The sequence below is a fragment of the Salvia miltiorrhiza genome, chromosome 5 (genome assembly GCF_028751815.1).
Source record: "Salvia miltiorrhiza cultivar Shanhuang (shh) chromosome 5, IMPLAD_Smil_shh, whole genome shotgun sequence".
Classification (NCBI taxonomy): Eukaryota; Viridiplantae; Streptophyta; class Magnoliopsida; order Lamiales; family Lamiaceae; genus Salvia; species Salvia miltiorrhiza.
This window is the reverse complement of record NC_080391.1, coordinates 31,386,989-31,406,683: the sequence shown is the minus strand read 5'-3', so window position 1 is coordinate 31,406,683 and position 19,695 is coordinate 31,386,989. Positions and strand designations below refer to the sequence as shown.

The window sequence follows — 19,695 nt, the reverse complement described above, 5'->3', positions numbered from 1 at the left end:
GCAATTCTAAGCCAGCTGTAGAGATCCCGACAGGCGTAGAAGACGTCAACTACATCAATGGCAAAAGCTATGGGAACTTTCAGCATGAGCAACAGGGTGGATACAATAGTGGACAACAGTTTCATCATGGAGGGCGTCCACATCCCAATTTGGCTTATGGGAATCCCAACAATGCAATCCAACCTCCACCAGGCTTCTCTGTTACGAATGGAATCATTAATGAAGAGAAGAAGCCAAATATAGAGGAGCTGATGATGAAGTTCATCTCCAAGGCAGATGAGAGGATGGAAAAGCTAGAGTCCAATGTCGTTGCTGTGGGGACTCAAATGAAGATGTTCGAGACCCAATTGGGTCAAGTAGCCACCGCCGTCAACAAACTCCAACAGTCGGGTAACCTCTTAAACAATGCCAAGGTGAACCCAAAGGAGCAATGCATGGCCATTGGATTGAAGAATGAAGCCCCCTCAGAAGGCAACCATGGATCTCATGAGATGGAGAAAGAAGAGCTCTCGTGGAAAGTCTGGGAGGAAGGCCGACGACTTCCACCTCATCTGCGTCCTCCTGGGTGGTTGCCGTTTCCCCAGCGTCATTTTAAGATGGTTGATCTGCCGAGCAGGACTACACAGGAAGGGGCTATGACGGCAAAAGAAGAGAGTGCACAGCTGATTGAAGAAAGAGCAGAGGAGGTCACTGTTGAGGTTTCTGGCAAAAAGAAGGATGAAAAGCAGACAGCTACTTCGCCAGCAACTGTGACTATACCTCTCCCTCAGCGCCAGAAGAAAGAGAAGGGACAAGAGCAGTTCTCCAAATTCTTAGAGATCTTCAGGAAAGTACATATTAATATTCCATTGGTGGAAGCACTGCAGGAGATGCCGCCTGTAAACACAAATTTTTGTATTTCAATTTGATAAAATACAAAATGCGTTACAAAGATAATTTGATAGATTTGAAGATAGATTTATGCGAGTTGCAATCTCTAGTTAATCCTCTGATTCTTCTCTTCCATTTGATTCTTGAACAAACTCAAAGGTTCTTGAAATACTTGTTTTGATGACGTCAATCCAAAGGACTTAAGTCATGATTTTGGATTGAACATTGAATTTGATTTGATTTGAGAACATTCTTAGAATTTGTAAGAATGCCTTGAAGCTTTTGAACTTGATTTCTTTGGATACTTGAAGATCACTTCAAAGATTCGCAGGAATACTTGAACATTTGAAGAAATACTCGAAGATTTGAAGATACTTGAATACTTGAAGATTTTGAAGTATACTTGAAGATTTGAATACTCAAACGATTGAAGATTTGAAGGAGACTTGAACATTAGATAGAATTCTTCAAGATACTTGAATACTTGGAAGAATACTTGAACTCTCCAATTCTTCGCCTCTTCTACTTGTGATACTAGAGAGAATTCTTTGTGCTCTTCGATCTTCCACTCCTTCACGTCCATTCTAATGAGCACCCCAACACCTCTATTTATAGATTTTAGAGATGGGCTTCGTGGGCTTTATGGGCTTTGGGCCTTCATGCATGGGCCTTAGGGCTTTAGGTGTCCATAAGCCCATTAATTTATTTATGTTAAATATTAATTATATATCTATTTAATTTAGGAATAAAATCCCATTTAATAAAATAGAAAATATAATTGAATATTTAATTCATGAATTTACACGTGGCATGATTTAATTCGACGACAATTTAATTGTCTACAAATTGCCCCATCGAGACTTGTTTATGGACAAAATGTCTTTGGTAATAGACAAGTTTCGAAATTTATCTTGATAGTTTAAACTCTTATCGAGGAGTTCTTGACTTGAATTTAATTTTTTTTTTTTTTGAATTTTCAAATAGTTTATACTCGTATTTAGGAGTTCTTGAATTTCTTTGAATTTTTGTAAATAGTTTATACTCGTATTTAGGAGTTTCTTGAATTTCTTGAATTTATGTAAATAGTTTATACTCGTATTTAGGAGTTCTTGAATTTCTTTGAATTTTTGTAAATAGTTTATACTCGTATTTAGGAGTTTCTTGAATTTCTTGAATTTATGTAAATAGTTTATACTCGTATTTAGGAGTTCTTCAATTTCTTTGAATTTTGTAAATAGTTTATACTCGTATTTAGGAGTTTTTTTTTTTTTTTTTTTTTGCAAAATATAATAACCATTATCCAGTTTTCTAACCATTCGCTTCCACTTGCACAAAAATAGATTACATTATATATACACACTAGCCCCTATGAAAAAAAGGGTCCCCAAATCCACTACCAAAATCAGCATATCCCCACCACTAAATTGCTTTCATCATTAACCCATATGATACGGGAAAGCAGACATTTTTACCTTTAATCCAGCTCCACTAATCGAAATGGAGTGAAGTTCATAGATGGAAGAATAGCTGAAACTCCACTCTTCGTACACTGGCAGCTAGTTTTAGGGATTTGATAGAACCTTGTTTTCGCCTATAAATAGGGGTGCTGCGATCCTGGTATTAACAGCAGTAGCCTCTCCTTTAGCTCATTTCTTTTTTTTCTTGTTTCCTTTCTTCCTTTGCTTGCCACTTTATCTCTACACTGATAGAGCAACTATAGCCTTGTTGGGCAGTAGCAAACCTAAGCCACGAGTAGTTTCGCCCTCTTTTTCCTGCAACACTTTCTCTTTCTCTCTTTCGCCGGTGATTTGCTGGAAACAACAGCAGTAGGGACGTCGTTGGCAACACACGACCGTGCTTCATCAAGGTAAAACTCCTTTGTAGTTTCTCTTATATTGTTGTCGAGCTTTTAAATTGTGTATAGCGTGGAGAGAATCGGCAGTGAGAGGGGAGACCATGGGGCGCATGTAGGAGGCGGCGGCGTCGCGGCTGGCCTGCAGCTGGGCGCGCTTGAGCTGCTGCCGCTCCTTCTTGTGCGCGTTCTGGTGATCGCCGAGGGCCTGCGAGTTGGCGAACTCGCGGCAGCAGTATTGACACTCGTATTTCCGGCCGTCGGAGGCGGGGAACTCGGAATCTTTCAAGGTGGAGGAGGATCGCCAGAGTCGACCAGAGGCAGCACGAGCAGCAGCAGCCGCGGCGGTGGTCGGCCGCGTGGAGTTGTAGAACTGCGCTTTGTTCGCCGGGAACACCGGGTTCGCCGCGGTGGGAGCGCCGCCGCCGCCATTGGCAGTGGGCTTCGCTGATGGATACACTTTGTCATTCATCTCTTTCTCTAAATTATGAATTTCTTTTTTTTTTATTGCATGTATATGTGGAGAGAGAAGAAAGTGTTTGGTTTTAGTGAGAGAAAGTAAGGGGAGATGGGCCTTTTTTGAGAGTTTAGGAGTGGGCCGATTTTTTTGTTTTTTTTTTTTTTTAATGATTGAATTTCTCCTTTTATTATATATATATATATATATATATATATATATATAATTCAATTTAGCCTCATTTTGCTTGCCTCCTTTTATCTTGACTAGAATTTAATTCACATTTTATTTAAATGCAAATAAATTTCTAAGTCTGGATGTGTTGCTTCCTTGCAGTGTCACGATGGTGGTCTTCAAAGATATTGTGGTCAAGGGTCAAGATTATTTGCTGATTTTGAGTGATGATGAGCAAGAGACGGAAATGGGCACGCATCTAAGAGTATTTCCGGCATTGATAGGCCACTATGTGAAACCTTGGCCCAAACTTTTGAATTCTCTATATCAGTCGGAGTGGACCAGCGAGATCAGTTTGAACAAAGCGTTGAAGGCTCATACATTGCATCCGGCCCGTCCTTGGCAAAGCAAGGAGTCCAATTTTCTATTGACTTTGAGGCGAAGGATCATCGATAAAGATGCCAAATGGGGAAGGGTTACAAGCTTTCGTGGGGAATTTCATTTCTTTGAAGGCTATTGGGAGTGGACTGAAGATATCCTTAGCCGCTGCGGGAATGAACTCCGAGTTGTTGGTATCTATGATGCAGTTTATGCCTCTCTTTTCATTTATGATTGCCAGCCCGAGATGGTTAAAGCGTTCTGTGAAGCTTGGTGTCCTGCGACGAACACCATTCTCACTTCATCTGGCGAGATGTCTATTTCTCTATGGGATTTACAGTATCTATCAGGGCTTCCGTGTACCGGGACACTGTATGATGAGGTTGTACCCTGCGCGAAAGAGATTCTTGGCAAAGATCAGTTTGGCAACCCGTTCATTCCCTTGAGTTGTGGATATTTACTCTCTGCTTACTATTCTCTTAAGCATCGTGATGGCAAGGATCCTAAGAGCTTAGTTTCTATCGATGAATGGATCAAATTTTGGTCGAAGAAAGCTTCAAAGTATTCTCATCCTCCTGCTCGCAGGGCAAAGAAATCTCAACGCCCCAAATCGACTCATAATCCGAGTGGTTTATTTGAAGCGTATCAATCATGGTCTTCTGAAGAAAGGGCTCCATTCATCGAGCTTGATGCTAGTGACAAGTATCACACCACTATGTACTTGGCAGCTCATATAGCTTGCTGGTTGTGTATCTTTGTTTTTCCAGATGGTGATGCCATGTCGATTAGACCAACCTCTTTCAAAATGGCAAGTTTGATGGCGTGCAAACAGAAAGTTGCCCTTACAGTTCCAGTTCTAGCCAACATCTACAAAGGGTTGAACACTATCTCTAGTTCTATGGAGCCTTCTCTTGTCCCGGTGACGCTACCCTTTCATTTCATATATGGTTGGATAGCGCTCTATTTCAACACTCACATTCCCCTTCCAAGAAGCCTTGGTGTCGCCAAGATGACTCTATACTCAGGCGAAGGAGCTGCGAAGTATTATCTGCCTGTTGCGTGCCGCGAACGAATTCAGTCGTACAACTCGATTCGTTGGAATTGTACCACATTCACCAAGGAAGATGACATTTTCTATGTCGATGGTGAAAATACAAGAGAGATTGAGCAATGCTTCTTCATGGCTATTCGCTCGAGTTTTTTGGTTCGCCGGCTGGATGACCACTTCATCGTGGAGTCTTATGGTCCTCACCGCTTCAGCCGTCAATTTAGCTATTACCAAATCGTACCCAGCAGCCTTACTCAGAACATTCGAAGGACATCTTTGGAAGAAGGTCTCAACCTTTGGCGCATGTGTTTGCTGCACAGATCGCGATCAAGGGCATGTTTTCCACGATCTTCTTTGGACATGAAGATACATTGTTCAGTCGACTATAAGACTTGGTGGGATAGGACGTACAGATTTTCTTTTGAAAACAAAATCTCTTCTCCGGCTCATATCACTTTTAAAAGAAAAGATCAGGAAGAAGCAATCAACTCCAAAGATGGAAAGAGGAAGGTCGTCTCTACCACCCTCATAGCTGATTCTGGTAATAGCAATTCTGAGCGTAATTGGAAAAAGAAGAGAATTGCGGGGTCCTCAAAACCGGCCGAGGGTCACGTTGAGGAAGAGCCAACTCTAGTGGATGCCGATGTGAACAAGGTCTTTCCTCATCTATTATCTTCTTTTCGTATTGATATATAATTTCACATTCTAATTGCATCTTCTTCTTGCCCTTTTGTAGACTTTGAAAGAAGTGTTTGGAAATAATCTTGAGAAGGGCTCACCAATCGACTGTGTATCCATTGAATCCAATAAGTCAAACGAGATTCCTTGTCTTGCTAAACAATCCCGCCCCCGACCAATGCCATCATGTGGGGCGCCTTCCGAGTTCAATGCCACACGCATGATCGATGATGAACTCAAGTCGTGCTGCAGGATCATCTGGGGAAAGCTTTGTGACAAGGTTGAGAGAACCAAAGTCGAGTTTCTATCGGCGCTTGAAGACGAGATACGGAGTGGCATTTCCCGTATGAAGATTATTTGTGGTCTTGACCTTTCCAACCTTGAAGATAGTATTGATGAACTATTCTCCAAAGCCACCGCTTTTGATAAAGTAAGGTCGGCTTCTCATGAGATCAATGAAGGCCACACACTCAAAGTTCGAGAGGTCAAGGTTTGCCTTCAAGAGAAGTTTGCCAAAGAGAAGAAGGATGCTGCGAATTGTGATGCTTTAAAAGCGGATCTTGATGAGTTGGAGAAACGCAAGAAAGAATTGTTGGTGTCTTTGGAGCAGCGAAGCCTGATACTCAAGACTACTCGTGGTGAGATCAAGGTACTCAAGGAAGACCTGGCCAAGCTTGAAGAGGCTTCGAGAAATGATGAGGTCTTGAAGAATTTGGAAGCCTTGAAGCTTTCACTAGAGTCTATGCAGCAGATTTTGAGAGATCAAGACCCTTTTGCTTAGTATATTGCATTTTTATCATTCCTCTTTTGATGATTCTCATTTGGTTTGTCATGGATATTTTGACATCTTCTCCCGATGCTTGTGCTTCTTTTGATGACTTGATTTCTTTGCTATTTTGGAATGAAACGTCTTTGGCTTCACATAATCAACTTAAATCATAACTTGATGATATAAATTGAAAAGAGTCAAACACAACTTATGACTGAACTTAGAAATTATCTAAGCTGCCTACGTACCCTTTTGAAAGGGATCAAGTCAAAACGTAGTTCATAGGATCAACAAGTGTTTGAGATTGGGTGTCGTGCACAGTTTATACTCATGCGGGCCAGGAGTAACATGCAGTTTAGGCTCGTGCGTCAAGGAGCTGTCTTCATACACTCCATTTTGTTTGCTTTTCTCCATTTCTAGTTTTTCATCTGACTCACCTTTTTGGCTTTTCTGTTTTTCTATTTTTTTTATTTTTTTATTATTTTTTTATTATTTTTTTTTTTTTTTGCTTTTCTATATATATATATATATATATATATATATATATATATATTTTATTAAACTATATACATATGTACATGCTTTAACTTCTACCACCTTTCAAGGATAGTAACGTTTCAGGAACTTGCCGTTGATAGGCCCAACTCTGACGTTGTCATCAGAAAGAAGCCTGTATGCTCCGTTTGTGTAGACTTCCTTGACAACATATGGGCCATCCCACCTTGATACGAATTTGTTTCCAACACGATGAGTGACAACGATTGGCCTCCTCACAGCGAGGACCAAATCTCCAACTTGAAAAGAACGCACTCGCACCGTCTTGTTGAAAGACTTTGAGAGGCGAGCTTGGTAGCATTCTAACTTTTGCTGAGCTTCCAGCCTTTTCTCATCTAGAGCTTCGAGTTCCTCCAGACGCAGACGTGTATTTTCTTCTTCAGTTAGCCCTTCCTGAATGGCCATTCTCAAAGAGGGAATTTGTTGCTCGAGAGGAATGACAGCTTCAACCCCATATACCAAAGAGTAAGGCGTTGCCTGCGTAGGAGTTCTATAGGTGGTTCGATATGCCCACAATGCTTCCCCAATACGTTCATGCCAGTCACGCTTTGATTTTGAAACAATTTTCTTCAACAGATTGCACAAAGTCTTGTTGAATGCCTCAGCCAACCCATTTGCCGGTGCATTATACATCGATGACTTCCGTTGCTTGAAGCCGAATTTTTCACAAAGCTTGTTTATCACCGTGTTGCTGAAAGGTGTTCCATTATCAGTTATGATGTAGCGAGGAACTCCATAGCGATAGATGATGTTGGTCTTGATAAACTCAGCAACGGTCTCTTTCTTCACTTCTCTTAATGGTATCGCCTCAGCCCACTTGGAGAAGTAATCGGTAGCTGCCAAAATGTATAAATGCCCCCCTGATGATTTTGTCAATGGACCAACAACATCCATGCCCCAAGCATCAAAAGGCCAGGATGCAACTGTGGGGTGTAGTGGCTCGGGTGGCTGATGAATCAGATTCGCATGAAATTGGCAGGCTTGACATCTTTGCGCATAATCCAAACAATCTTTCACCATAGTTGGCCAGTAGTAGCCCATCCTCTTGATTCGAAAATGCAGCTTTGGTCCCGATTGGTGAGCACCACACACGCCAGAATGCGCTTCTTCCATAGCTTTGGCGGCTTCTTCATTGCTTAAGCATCTTAGAAATACTCCATCAAAAGACCTTCTATAAAGTATTCCTTTGAAAAATATGAAGCGAGTGGCGCGTCGTCGGATGTCAACCCTTCGACGTGGATCATTTGGTAATTTATCATACTTCAAGTAATCGACCAACAGCTGGCGCCAATCTTCCTTCTCAATCTCAAAGACTTCAACAAGATGGCTTTCGATTTCTTCGTCTTTTTCTTCTTCGAAAATGGGTGGTATGACCCATCTTTCGCATACTGGGATTTGAGTTTCACCACTGATCATAGCTATAGTGGATGCAAGTTTGGCCAAGGCATCTGCCTGCTTGTTTTCACTTCTTGAAATATGCTCAATCTCCACATCTCCGAGCCACTCAATGATCTTTCGAGCATACTTGACGTATGGCAATAATTCAGGTTTCTTTACTTCATACAATCCAAGTATTTGATTAACCACCAATTTAGAATCACCATATACTTTGAGGTGATATTGCTGCATATTCAACGCCATTTCCAAACCGAGGATCAGAGCTTGATATTCTGCTACATTGTTAGAGCAATTCTCAGTTAGAGTGAAGGAAAATGGCAGCACTTGACGTTCTGGTGTCACGAACACGATCCCGGCACCAGCACCTTCTTTATGAGATGCTCCATCGAAAAACATCCACCATGGTAGGACGACATCGATTACAAGTGCATCTTTATCCGGGAGGTCATCACTTAGCTCCCATTCAGCCGGAATTGGGTGGTCTGCTAAGAAGTCTGCCAACACTTGTCCCTTCACAGCCTTTTGAGGAACATACACAATCTCAAATTGTTGCAGTTGGAGGTACCAACGTGCAAGTCTGTCAGATAGAACAGGTCTGGACATCACAAACTTTAAAGGGTTTGCCTTAGATACGAGGCGGACAGTGTGAGCTTGAAAATAATGCTTAAGCTTCTGGATAGAGAAAATCAATGCCAAACACAGCTTCTCAATTGGAGCATATTTCAACTCATTTGGTGTCATTGTCCTGCTCAAGTAGTATAATGCATTCTCTTTTCCACCTTCATTCTCTTGCGCAAGCAAAGCTCCCATGGATCGTTCTTGAGCAGCAATATATAAAATCAAGGGGCGTCCTGGCACAGGTGCTGCTAATACAGGAGGCTGCATCAAGTAAGATTTGATGTTCTTGAAAGCATTTCTACATGACTCATCCCACTCGAATGGTATACTCTTCTTCATAATTCGGCTAAATGGTTGACACCTTCCAGCTAAATTTGAAATAAACCTTCGTAAGTATGCTAACTTCCCTTGCAAACTTTTCAGGTCATGAATATTTCGAGGTTCGGGTATTTTTAGTATGGCATCAATCTTTGCTTGTTCAATTTCTATCCCCTGATGGCGAACAATGAACCCAAGAAACTTGCCGGATTTGACGCCAAATGCGCATTTTAATGGATTCATTTTCAACTGATGCTTTCTCAGTCGCTCAAAAATCATTCGTAGATCTTGCAGGTGATTGTTTCATTTTTTGGACTTAACCACCAAATCATCCACGTAACACTCAACATTTTTATGAAGTATATCATCAAATATCTTCTGCATGGCTCTTTGGTAAGTGGAACCAGCGTTCTTCAACCCAAATAGCATCACTTTGTAGCAATAGATTCCTTTCGGGGTTCGAAATGCTGTTAACTCTTCCTCATTTGGTGACATGCGAATTTGATTGTAACCGGAAGATCCATCCATGAAGGTTAATGCTTCATGCCCAGTTGTGGCATCGATCATCAATTCGGCAATTGGCAATGGAAAGTCATCCTTGGGGCATGCTTCATTCAAGTCCCTGAAGTCAACACATACACGAATTTGTCCATTTTTCTTTCTTACTGGAACAATGCTTGAAATCCATGTTGGGTATTTGACTTCTCTAATAAAACCCACATTGATGAGTTTGTTCACTTCAGCTTCAATTAGAGGAACTAATTCTGGTCGGAATCGGCGCTGGGCCTGCTTGACTGGTCGTGCATCCTTTCTAACGGCTAAATGATGAACAGCTATCTTGGAGCTCAACCCCGGCATTTCCTTATAAGACCATGCAAAGATGTCTTTGAATTCTTTGAGAAATGCGATATATGAGTATTCCTCATCAACGGTCAGCAACGCGCTGATGTAAGTGGGTCGTGGATCTTCAATAGTGCCCAAATTAATTTCTCTCAATTCATCAACAGTAGCCTTAACTCCTTCTTCAAACTGTTGAGGAGCTATTTCAGCGTCTTCTTCTTCGACAACCACTTCTTCACATGAGGTGATATGGTTTGATGTAACAATATCTTCGCAACGCACTTGACCTTGAGTAGTATGAGAAATTGGATTGTTAGCACCATTAGTAATGTAGTAAGATGAAGCCACACTCTCTCTATCTTCATCGTCTTCGGCATCCCGTGTAAAGATGATTGTCTTCATTTTGGCCTTCAATTCTTTTCCACATGATATGAGCAAAGTGGTACACCTCTTCATACGAGAAGGAATCGAGCTCCTTAGCTTTTCTGTTATGTCCAATTCATTGGCCCTTTTTGTCACGTCCTTTTTCCAGGACTTGCCTTTGCCAAGCCTTTTAAAGACAGATATTCGTTGAGCTTTTCTTTCATCCAATCTTTTGAAAACAGAAACCCTTTGGGTTCTCCGATTGCTTGAAGATTTCGGAATTTGCTTGGTGCTAGCATAGTTAGCAGTGGCTCTCTTGATGGCAATACGAATGGGGCTTTGCACCATGTATCCCAAGCCTGCCTTGGGATTTTGGCTTGTATTAGCAGTTTTTCTCACATGAGACTTTGACGTGGAGCTTTCTTGGGGATTGTATCCAGCATTCACAAGGAGTTTGTATGCCTTCGGACCAAAGTGTTTTGAGAGTTCTTTGTCTGAGAGATCTCCATGTTCTGTGGCGCCACTTTGCTTTGGTCGGACAAAATCTTTGAGTGACTGAGGAATGGGCTTTTTGGCATCAATCTTAGTCAAAGGGATGGTGAAACCTTCCATCTTTGGGCGAGATTCTTTCTCTTGGCGGGATCCTGACTCCTCCTGTGGTACATCCCTTTCCATCATTGTTGCTTTAGTTCTTCCCAAATAGAATTGAGCATCGGCGAAATGTGACTCTGCTTCTGTGAAAGGTTTGTGATCACCAACCACTTTTCTTACGGTGCCATTTTGATAGTATTTGAAGCATTGGTGCAATGTAGAAGGAATAACACCATTTTCATGAAGCCATGGTCGACCTAGAAGCATGTTGTAGGATGTCCTTGCATCAATCACATGAAGCAACGCTGTGGACTCCATGTCCCGCATCTGCAATCGCAGCCTTATAGTTCCAAGAGCTCTTTGCCCTTCATGGTTGAAACCTTGAATCATCAATCGACTGTTTGACAGCTCTTCTGCTTGGATTCCCAATTGCTTCAAAGTCCTTAGTGGCAAGATATTGACTGCCGAGCCTCCATCGATGAGAATTCGATTGACCTTTTGCTCCTGTGTATAACAACTCACGAACAATGGCCTGTTATGAGGTTCGAATCCAAGTTGCAAGTCTTCATTGGAGAATGTGATTGCCAATGCATCATCGTCTTCTTCCATGTTTATTTCAGGTTCTTCATCTACTTGGTTGGATGTATCATACAGGGTTCCAATACCTTCTATTATGTCATTCAAGTCGGTGGAGACCATATTTACAGTATTAGTGTCTTCTTCAAGAGATATTTTCCCTTCTCGAGCTAACCGCATGACCCTGTCTTTGAAGATGAAGCAATCATGTATGGGGTGCCCAACCAGACGATGGTATTTGCAATAATTTGGATCGTCTGTCCTCCCTGCTTCATTTGGTCGCTTCATTTCTGGCAACTCGATAAGCTTTTCTTTGAGCAGGTCATCAAAAATTCCTGAAACATCAGAGTCTAAGAAAGGGTATTGCTTTTGTTGCATTTCTTTCAAGGTAAGTCTTCTTTTCCCCATGTCTCGGGAAGAGTTCTGATTGTCTCGTGGAGCATTCTGGTTGTCTTCCTGATTAACTTCTTTCTTTAGAAATTTCACAGAAGTTGCTTTCACTGCCATAGATTCCTTCTTTGGTGCTTTGTCATATGGTTTTCCTCCTTTCTTGAATTCTGGCTTGAATTTGCTAGACTCCTGGATTGGTGGTCCTTCGATCCCTCTTGCCATCATGCTCAACTCCATATCATGAGCTCTAGTGGCTAGTTCCTCGAATGTTCTTGGCTGGATTCCTCGCAGAATATATTGCAAGCCCCAATGCATCCCTTGAATACACATTTCGATGGCAGATGATTCAGACAATCGATCCTTGCAGTTGAGACAAAGGTTTCTCCATCGGTTGATGTAGTCAATGACTGGCTCTTCTTTGAATTGACGTGAACTTGTGAGCTCCACCATGCTGACAGTTCTTCTAGTGCTATAGAAGCGGTTGAGGAACTCATGCTCCAGTTGTTCCCAACTATCAATTGAGTTTGATTCTAAGTCGGTGTACCAATCAAAGGCATTACCTTTCAATGAGCGAACAAACTGTTTGACCAAATGATCTCCATAAGTACCAGCGTTGTTGCATGTTTCAATGAAATGAGCCACATGTTGTCTTGGATTTCCTTTGCCATCAAACTGTTGAAATTTTGGTGGTTGATAGCCAAGAGGCATCCTCATACTGTCAATTCGCCGAGTATATGGCTTGGAGTAAGTTAACGATGACTTGGAGCTTCCATCGGAGTTATTCTTCATTGTTGCTTCGATGAACTCTTTGAGTTGGTCAATGGGAATTAGGCCACCAGACGAGAAGAGAATGTCTTTTCCTGAAGGCCTTTTTCCATCACTCTTTGATTTGTCTTTGGAGATTTCTTCATCGTTATTCTCTCCATCTTCTTCGCTTTCTTCGCCTTCCCTATCGTTGTTGGCGTGGCTTGAATCTCCTTTTTCTCCTTTAAGCTTTGCAATCTGGGCATCTTGCTCTTGGATGTGCTTGGTTAGAGATTCAACCATCTTTGTCAAGTTCAAGAGTTGTTCCTCCATGGTGGAAGTGTTTGTCATCATGACACTTGCATGGAGTTGATAATTTTCAGTGGGGAATGTGAAGCTTCTCTCAAAGTTGTCATCTTCTTCATGGATAGATGGAAGACGGGAGGTTGACTTGGACACCTCTTACATCAATTTTGCTTTGCTTCGCGTGATCATACCGATGCCTTCCGAAGAACCTTTAGATGAAGTTGGAGCAGTTGTATTTGGTTGAATTGACATTGTTCAAGATTTCTGGTGAAGAGTAGAGATGAGAGGTAGAGAAGTCCCACCGGGCGTGCCAAAATTTGTAAACACAAATTTTTGCATTTCAATTTGATAAAATACAAAATGCGTTACAAAGATAATTTGATAGATTTGAAGATAGATTTATGCGAGTTGCAATCTCTAGTTAATCCTCTGATTCTTCTCTTCCATTTGATTCTTGAACAAACTCGAAGGTTCTTGAAATACTTGTTTTGATGACGTCAATCCAAAGGACTTAAGTCATGATTTTGGATTGAACATTGAACTTGATTTGATTTGAGAACATTCTTAGAATTTGTAAGAATGCCTTGAAGCTTTTGAACTTGATTTCTTTGGATACTTGAAGATCACTTCAAAGATTCGCAGGAATACTTGAACATTTGAAGAAATACTCGAAGATTTGAAGATACTTGAATACTTGAAGATTTTGAAGTATACTTGAAGATTTGAATACTCAAACGATTGAAGATTTGAAGGAGACTTGAACATTAGATAGAATTCTTCAAGATACTTGAATACTTGGAAGAATACTTGAACTCTCCGATTCTTCGCCTCTTCTACTTGTGATACTAGAGAGAATTCTTTGTGCTCTTCGATCTTCCACTCCTTCACGTCCATTCTAATGAGCACCCCAACACCTCTATTTATAGATTTTAGAGATGGGCTTCGTGGGCTTTATGGGCTTTGGGCCTTCATGCATGGGCCTTAGGGCTTTAGGTGTCCATAAGCCCATTAATTTATTTATGTTAAATATTAATTATATATCTATTTAATTTAGGAATAAAATCCCATTTAATAAAATAGAAAATATAATTGAATATTTAATTCATGAATTTACACGTGGCATGATTTAATTCGATGACAATTTAATTGTCTACACCGCCGTATGCTAGATTCCTGAAGGACATTATCTCGAGGAAGAGGAGGCTGGGAGAGTTTGAGACGGTGAATCTCAATGAAGAATGCAGCGCAATCTTGCAGAGGAAGCTGCCGGCGAAGGTCAAAGATCCGGGTAGCTTCACACTTTCCTGCATTATTGGAGGCCAGCAATTCAGAAGGTCACTCTGCGACTTGGGGGCAAGCATCAATTTCATGCCGTTATCTGTTTTCAAGCAGCTGGCGATTGGAGAGTTGAAGCCGACATCTATGAGGCTGCAGATGGCGGACAGATCGGTTACCTATCCGCGTGGAATTGTGGAGAATGTGCTCGTGAAGGTGGGGGATTTTATTTTCCCTGCCGATTTTGTGGTTTTAGACATTGAGGATGACAATAAAATCCCGCTGATTTTGGGGCGCCCGTTCCTGGCAACGGGAAGAGCTTTAATTGATGTGGAGAAAGGAGAGCTCACGCTGCGAGTTCATGATGAAAGCCAAACCTTCTATGTCTACAAACCATGCCGCATCCACAAGGACGAAGTACCCAAGCAAGCAAAGGATCCGGGAAAGGTAAGAGTTGATGCTCATAATACTTTTAATGAGGATCAGTTTTTTTGGCAGGATCCAGGTGATCAGAATTCGCAGGAAGGGAGCATGGCTGGCAAAAGTGGAGCAGGGAGCAGCTGGTCGCAGCACTGCTTGTACCGGCCTCCTAGAAGAGTTTGATGTTCTGTCGAGCTAACGACGTTAAAAATAGCGCTTATTGGGAGGCAACCCAATTTTTGGTTAGTTCGTTTCTTTTCATTTGTTAGTTTGTTTTTGTGCCCCACAAATCCTTTTCAAACTTATTCTCCTTGGCGGTGAATAAGTTTGGGGGGGTGTGTCTTTGTGGGTGCATTGTTTCTTTTTAGTTGTTTTTGTTTGTGTCGTCGTTGAGTTGTTTAGTCTTGCTTTGGTGGTTTCTCTGTGATGTTACCTTGATGAAGATGTGAGTAGTGTAGAGATTGGTTAGATAACTGGCTCATGATGATTTCTGCTTTAAACTTGTGAAATTGCATGCGTTTGTGTTGATATTGTTGTGATTGAGCATGATTGATGAATGATAAGCATGGTCTCTATGTGTTTGCAATCAATGAAATAAGCTGTGAGATTTGAGCCTTGACTGTCATTATTTTTACAGTCTTATTTCTTATTCTTGAGTGATTGCTCGAGCTTGCATGTGTCTCACTAGAACTTGTCTTGGTTTCTCCCTCGAGGTCACGTAGTGTGCTTAATAACTTTGAGATGATAGAAGGCCATCTTTGCTAGCCTATTTATCCCTTATTTGTCCTATATCTTTATATGATCCTAGTTCGCCCCCTTTGAGCCTTATTTTTTCATATTCTTTGATTTAGCTATGTATGGGAGCTTGGAGATTATTTGATAGGAGATAATTGGGTTGTGGAGATAAATGATCATGAGTTATGTTTTGTGGTTTTAAATTGAAAATCCTAGTACCCTACAAGAGTTGTTGAAAGAAAAAAAAAAAGAAAAAAAAAGGAATGGTGGAGAAAAGAAAAAAAAACAAAGAAAAAAAAAGATGAAAAGAATTGGAAAAAATGGGTACATAGGATGCATTAGAGAGACATAATGTTATGAGAAATAATTGTTGAGTTGTGATGATTTTCGTATTGAAAAATTTGGTTTTGCGGAAAGTGGAGGATAGAATTGAGTAAGAATGCTATAAGGTTGGTGATTATGCTACATTGAGAGTATCTATTAGTCACTTAGCCAAATATATTCTACCCTACCAAAGAGCCTACATTACAACCCTCAATAAAGACCTTTTTGATCTTAGTTATAGGAGCACACATTTAGTGGTGGAGAGGTGAGACGATTGACAAGCTTATGGATGAGTACTTGTTTAGCTTGAACTGAGCGTATACACGTCCTTTTTTATTGATACACTTGAGAGTTGAGAGTTCTTATTTTCTTTATCCTTTTGGTGAGGATTGCAATTCATTGAGACCATAATTTGAATTTGTCATGAGTGTGATATCTAGATGATTGGAGATACAAATGCATGTTGGTAATTTTGTTGACAAATCTGAAGCCACAATGTTATCCACTTTTCTCTACGCTCTTGTTGATTCATTCTTGGTTCATCTTTGTTTTGTCCGAGGACGGACAATAGTTCAAGTTTGGGGGGTTGATAAACATGCATTTTTACCTCATGGTGTGTCATTTTTTATGTTTAGTTATGAGGATTTTGTGTGTTTGATGGTCTATTTGAGCTTATATTCGTTTATGGTCAAGAACTTGTTACTTGTTTGTCTTTGAACGAATTTTCAAAAATAATGAAGCAGAATTTGGAAGAATTGGCTGAAATACAAGTTGTAGTTCGTCTCGAGAGGAGTTCGTGAGCGCAAACGGATCATAAATCGGAGTTCGGACGAGAGAGAACAAGCCAAAACAAAATTGCTGCGCAAAGCTGTCAGAAGTTCTGTTTCGTCGCGCGGTCCAGGCGCGCGGCCGCGCGACGTGGCCGCGCGAGTCGCCGTATTTCCGCCCAAAATTCGTTTTTTTTGCGATTTTGGGTATTTTTGAGAGCTACAAGACCTAGGGCATATAAATACTCCCCCAAGAACTTATTCTCTGCAGCTTTTATCATCTTTTATCATATTTTTACTTTTCCTGAGAGCTGAGACGGAGAACGGAGCCAAAGCAAGAACTAAAGATTCTCGATTCTACTACGGTTTTATTGTTGAATGTTTTACAGTTTTATTGAGAATTATATTCTAGTTCATATGTTTATGTGTGGCTAGAATCCCTTTTTCCCAGGGTTTAGGGAGTAGACATGATTTGAATTTCTGACTGTTTGATTCAATTAATTGAGATTGTTATTCATTTTTATGTTCTTGTTATAATTGTTTGCTTTATTGCTTGATCACCAATTTAGCATAATCATAGGTTTTAATTTGATATCGGGAGATGATAATTATTACCTGAACTAAGAACATAGAACACATATATTTAATTCTAAAGGGAATTGATATTTGTGAGGTCGTTAATCCTATGAGCTTTTAGGAGTTGCATGTTAGAAGTGCGATCCGGGGACGGTAGCCTTGCATGTAATCAATGGTTTGTATGCCACGGGAGTGGGTATAGACTAGTTTTGAGATTGCCTTAGGAATCATCTCATTAATTGAATTGAACATGTTAGTTAGGAGAATCTGTTGAAACCTTTGCCTTGGAAAATCTTGTCTTATCTGTTTCTCTGTTTCACAGCTTGATTTGTTTTCTTTCCTGCTGTTTATTTATTTTGTTTTTTTTTTACAACAAAACACTCAATTTCGTTTGTCCAGATAGAGTAGAATAATTTAGGATAGGAATTGGTTAATTCAGTCTCTGTGGAATACGACCTTGCTTGCTACTATACACAATTACACCCGTACACTTGCGACGTGTTAAATAAAATAGCGAACACAATGGTTGCTTATCTTCGGCTTCAGCAAATGTCCTGATCAATGGGCCTCCTTCAGGCGAATTTCAACTGGAAAGAGGACTCCGACAAGGAGATCCTCTATCTCTATTTATTCTTGTCGCCGCAGAAGGGCTACACTCTGATTTATGCTTAATTGTGCTAAATTTTGGGGTTTATATGAGCTTTATTTTAAGAGAATCTTCTGGAAATTGGTGCGTTTTATGGCTTGTTTGATGCTTTGCAGGAGATTTAGGTTTTTAGATGGAAAAATACAATTTTGGAGATTTCGGGGCTAAAGAGGGTGTTTTTAGCATAACTTTGTAGCCAGAGCAGAGCAGCATAGCTCTGTCGCCAAAGCCCGCGCTCCAGACCAGACCAGAGAAGTCAGCCGAAGCCCCGCTCAGAAAAACCAATCTCTAGAGCAGCGAAATGGATAGTCAAAGCAGAGAAATCAAGAAGCCAGAGGAATCGAAGCCAGAGGAATCGAAGCCAGAGGAATCAAAGCCAGAGGAATCAAAGACAGAGGAATCAAAGCCCAGAGCAGAATAGTCCAGTGCAGCGAAATCAAAGTCCAGAGCAGAGAAACCAACCACCAGAGAAATCACCATTTCTCTGGCGCAACCCGTTCCCCTGGCGATAGCCATTTCTCTGGCGAGGTCCGTTTCTCTGACGACAGTCGTTCCTCTGGCAGGAGCCGCGATTTTCGCCAGAGTGGAGATTACTTGCTGAGTACGCCAGCTGGAAGTTGCCTTATCTTGCACGATTTTATTGCCTTTAGAGTTCTACTTTGCATGGCAACTTCCATAGTGATCAAGAAGGATTTGAAGTCTATAAATAGGGCTTAGCTTTTCTTTCAGAGATATAATTCCTTGCCCTAATTTTCGTCTTTCCTGGAAATCATCTTTCCCTTGGCAGCCGCAACTTTAGACTTAGATTTATTAGTTTACTTTGATTACGTTCATCTTTTTGCTTTAGTTTTTAGTGCAGACGATTTCTCTTTTCATTCCAGAGTGGTGATTTTATTTTCTTCGCAATTTAATTTTTTCTCTTGTTCTATGTTTACTTTTATTTCTTTGCTTGTTCTTAATTTAAGCATGAGTAGCTAAATTTTTAACTCGGCGAGAATAATGAAATATTGATTTAATAACATGTGAGACTTAATTGTTCATATAATTGATTCCTATTGATTTCGATTTATTCCTAGTGTTTAAAGATAATTCTGATTTTATTTAAGTCTGGCCAACTTAGGTTCAATTGGATTACAGTCAATTAGCACCTCCAATCCGTAATTGTTGGAATATGGCTGATTAGTGATAAAGCTACCATGTTCGTAGTAGGAATAAATTGGTGGATTAATTATTACTAGCGTATCTAGGATAATTGGTCTAAACTGGGTTCCTTCATCTTAATGCTATTAGAATATTAAATCTAAGACTGGCGTATCCAGCTAGGTTATATTTTAATAAGGGAAATAGACAAGACTAGCGTATCTAGCTGTCTATCGACATAGTAAGTAGGAATTGGGGTATGTCAGTGCGTATCACGGTATCTTATAACTGGTTGGTTGATAGGGATTAATTAATCTTTGCGTCGATGAACAGAGTATTAAATTGATAGGGATTTATTTGAGCCGAGTTACCTTTTTATTGATTTGTTTCAAGAGTTATTTTATTTGATTTTATTTATTTTCTTAGTTGATTAATATTTTCTCCAAATTAAGGCGTGGTGGCATCACCAAAATCTAGGTCTTTAGGGATTTGAATTTGTTACCCGTTCTCTGTGGGATCGACCCTGCTTATTGCTATACTAGTTCTTGCAGGAATTATTTTGGTGGAAAACGACGTCCACCACACTCACTCATCGATAGAGCAGTGACTTGGAATCTGATTCAGCCAGCTAAGGTAGGCAAGGACAAGGTGGAGATTTCTCATTTGCAATACGCAGATGATACCATTTTCATTTTCTCAGACAACGAGAAGAATGCAGGGGCAATTAAGTACACCTTAAAGATTTTTGAAATGTTATCGGGGTTGAAGGTGAACTTTAGGAAGAGTTGTTTGATGGGAGTGGGAACCGAAGAAAGTAATCTTGGAAAAGATTGCCGCTGAATTGCAGTGTACAATCGGCAGTATGCCTTTCAAATTCTTGGGCATCA

At 40.6% G+C, this 19,695-nt stretch overlaps 2 protein-coding genes across 2 annotated transcripts; one reads left to right on the top strand and one right to left on the bottom strand.

Annotated features, from left to right (window-relative positions):
• Positions 1-2,732: 2,732 nt before the first annotated feature.
• Positions 2,733-3,194, bottom strand: LOC131025801 (zinc finger protein 3-like). The gene has a single exon (XM_057955590.1). The coding sequence runs from the start codon at positions 3,192-3,194 to the stop codon at positions 2,733-2,735; it is 462 nt and encodes a 153-aa protein (XP_057811573.1).
• A 228-nt stretch (positions 3,195-3,422) lies between these two features.
• On the top strand, positions 3,423-6,383 carry LOC131026463 (uncharacterized). Its single transcript, XM_057956339.1, has 2 exons — positions 3,423-5,433; positions 5,516-6,383. Exons 1-2 carry the CDS (start codon positions 3,523-3,525, stop codon positions 6,236-6,238), a joined length of 2,634 nt encoding a protein of 877 aa, XP_057812322.1. The 5' UTR covers positions 3,423-3,522; the 3' UTR covers positions 6,239-6,383.
• The last annotated feature ends 13,312 nt before the right edge of the window (positions 6,384-19,695 follow it).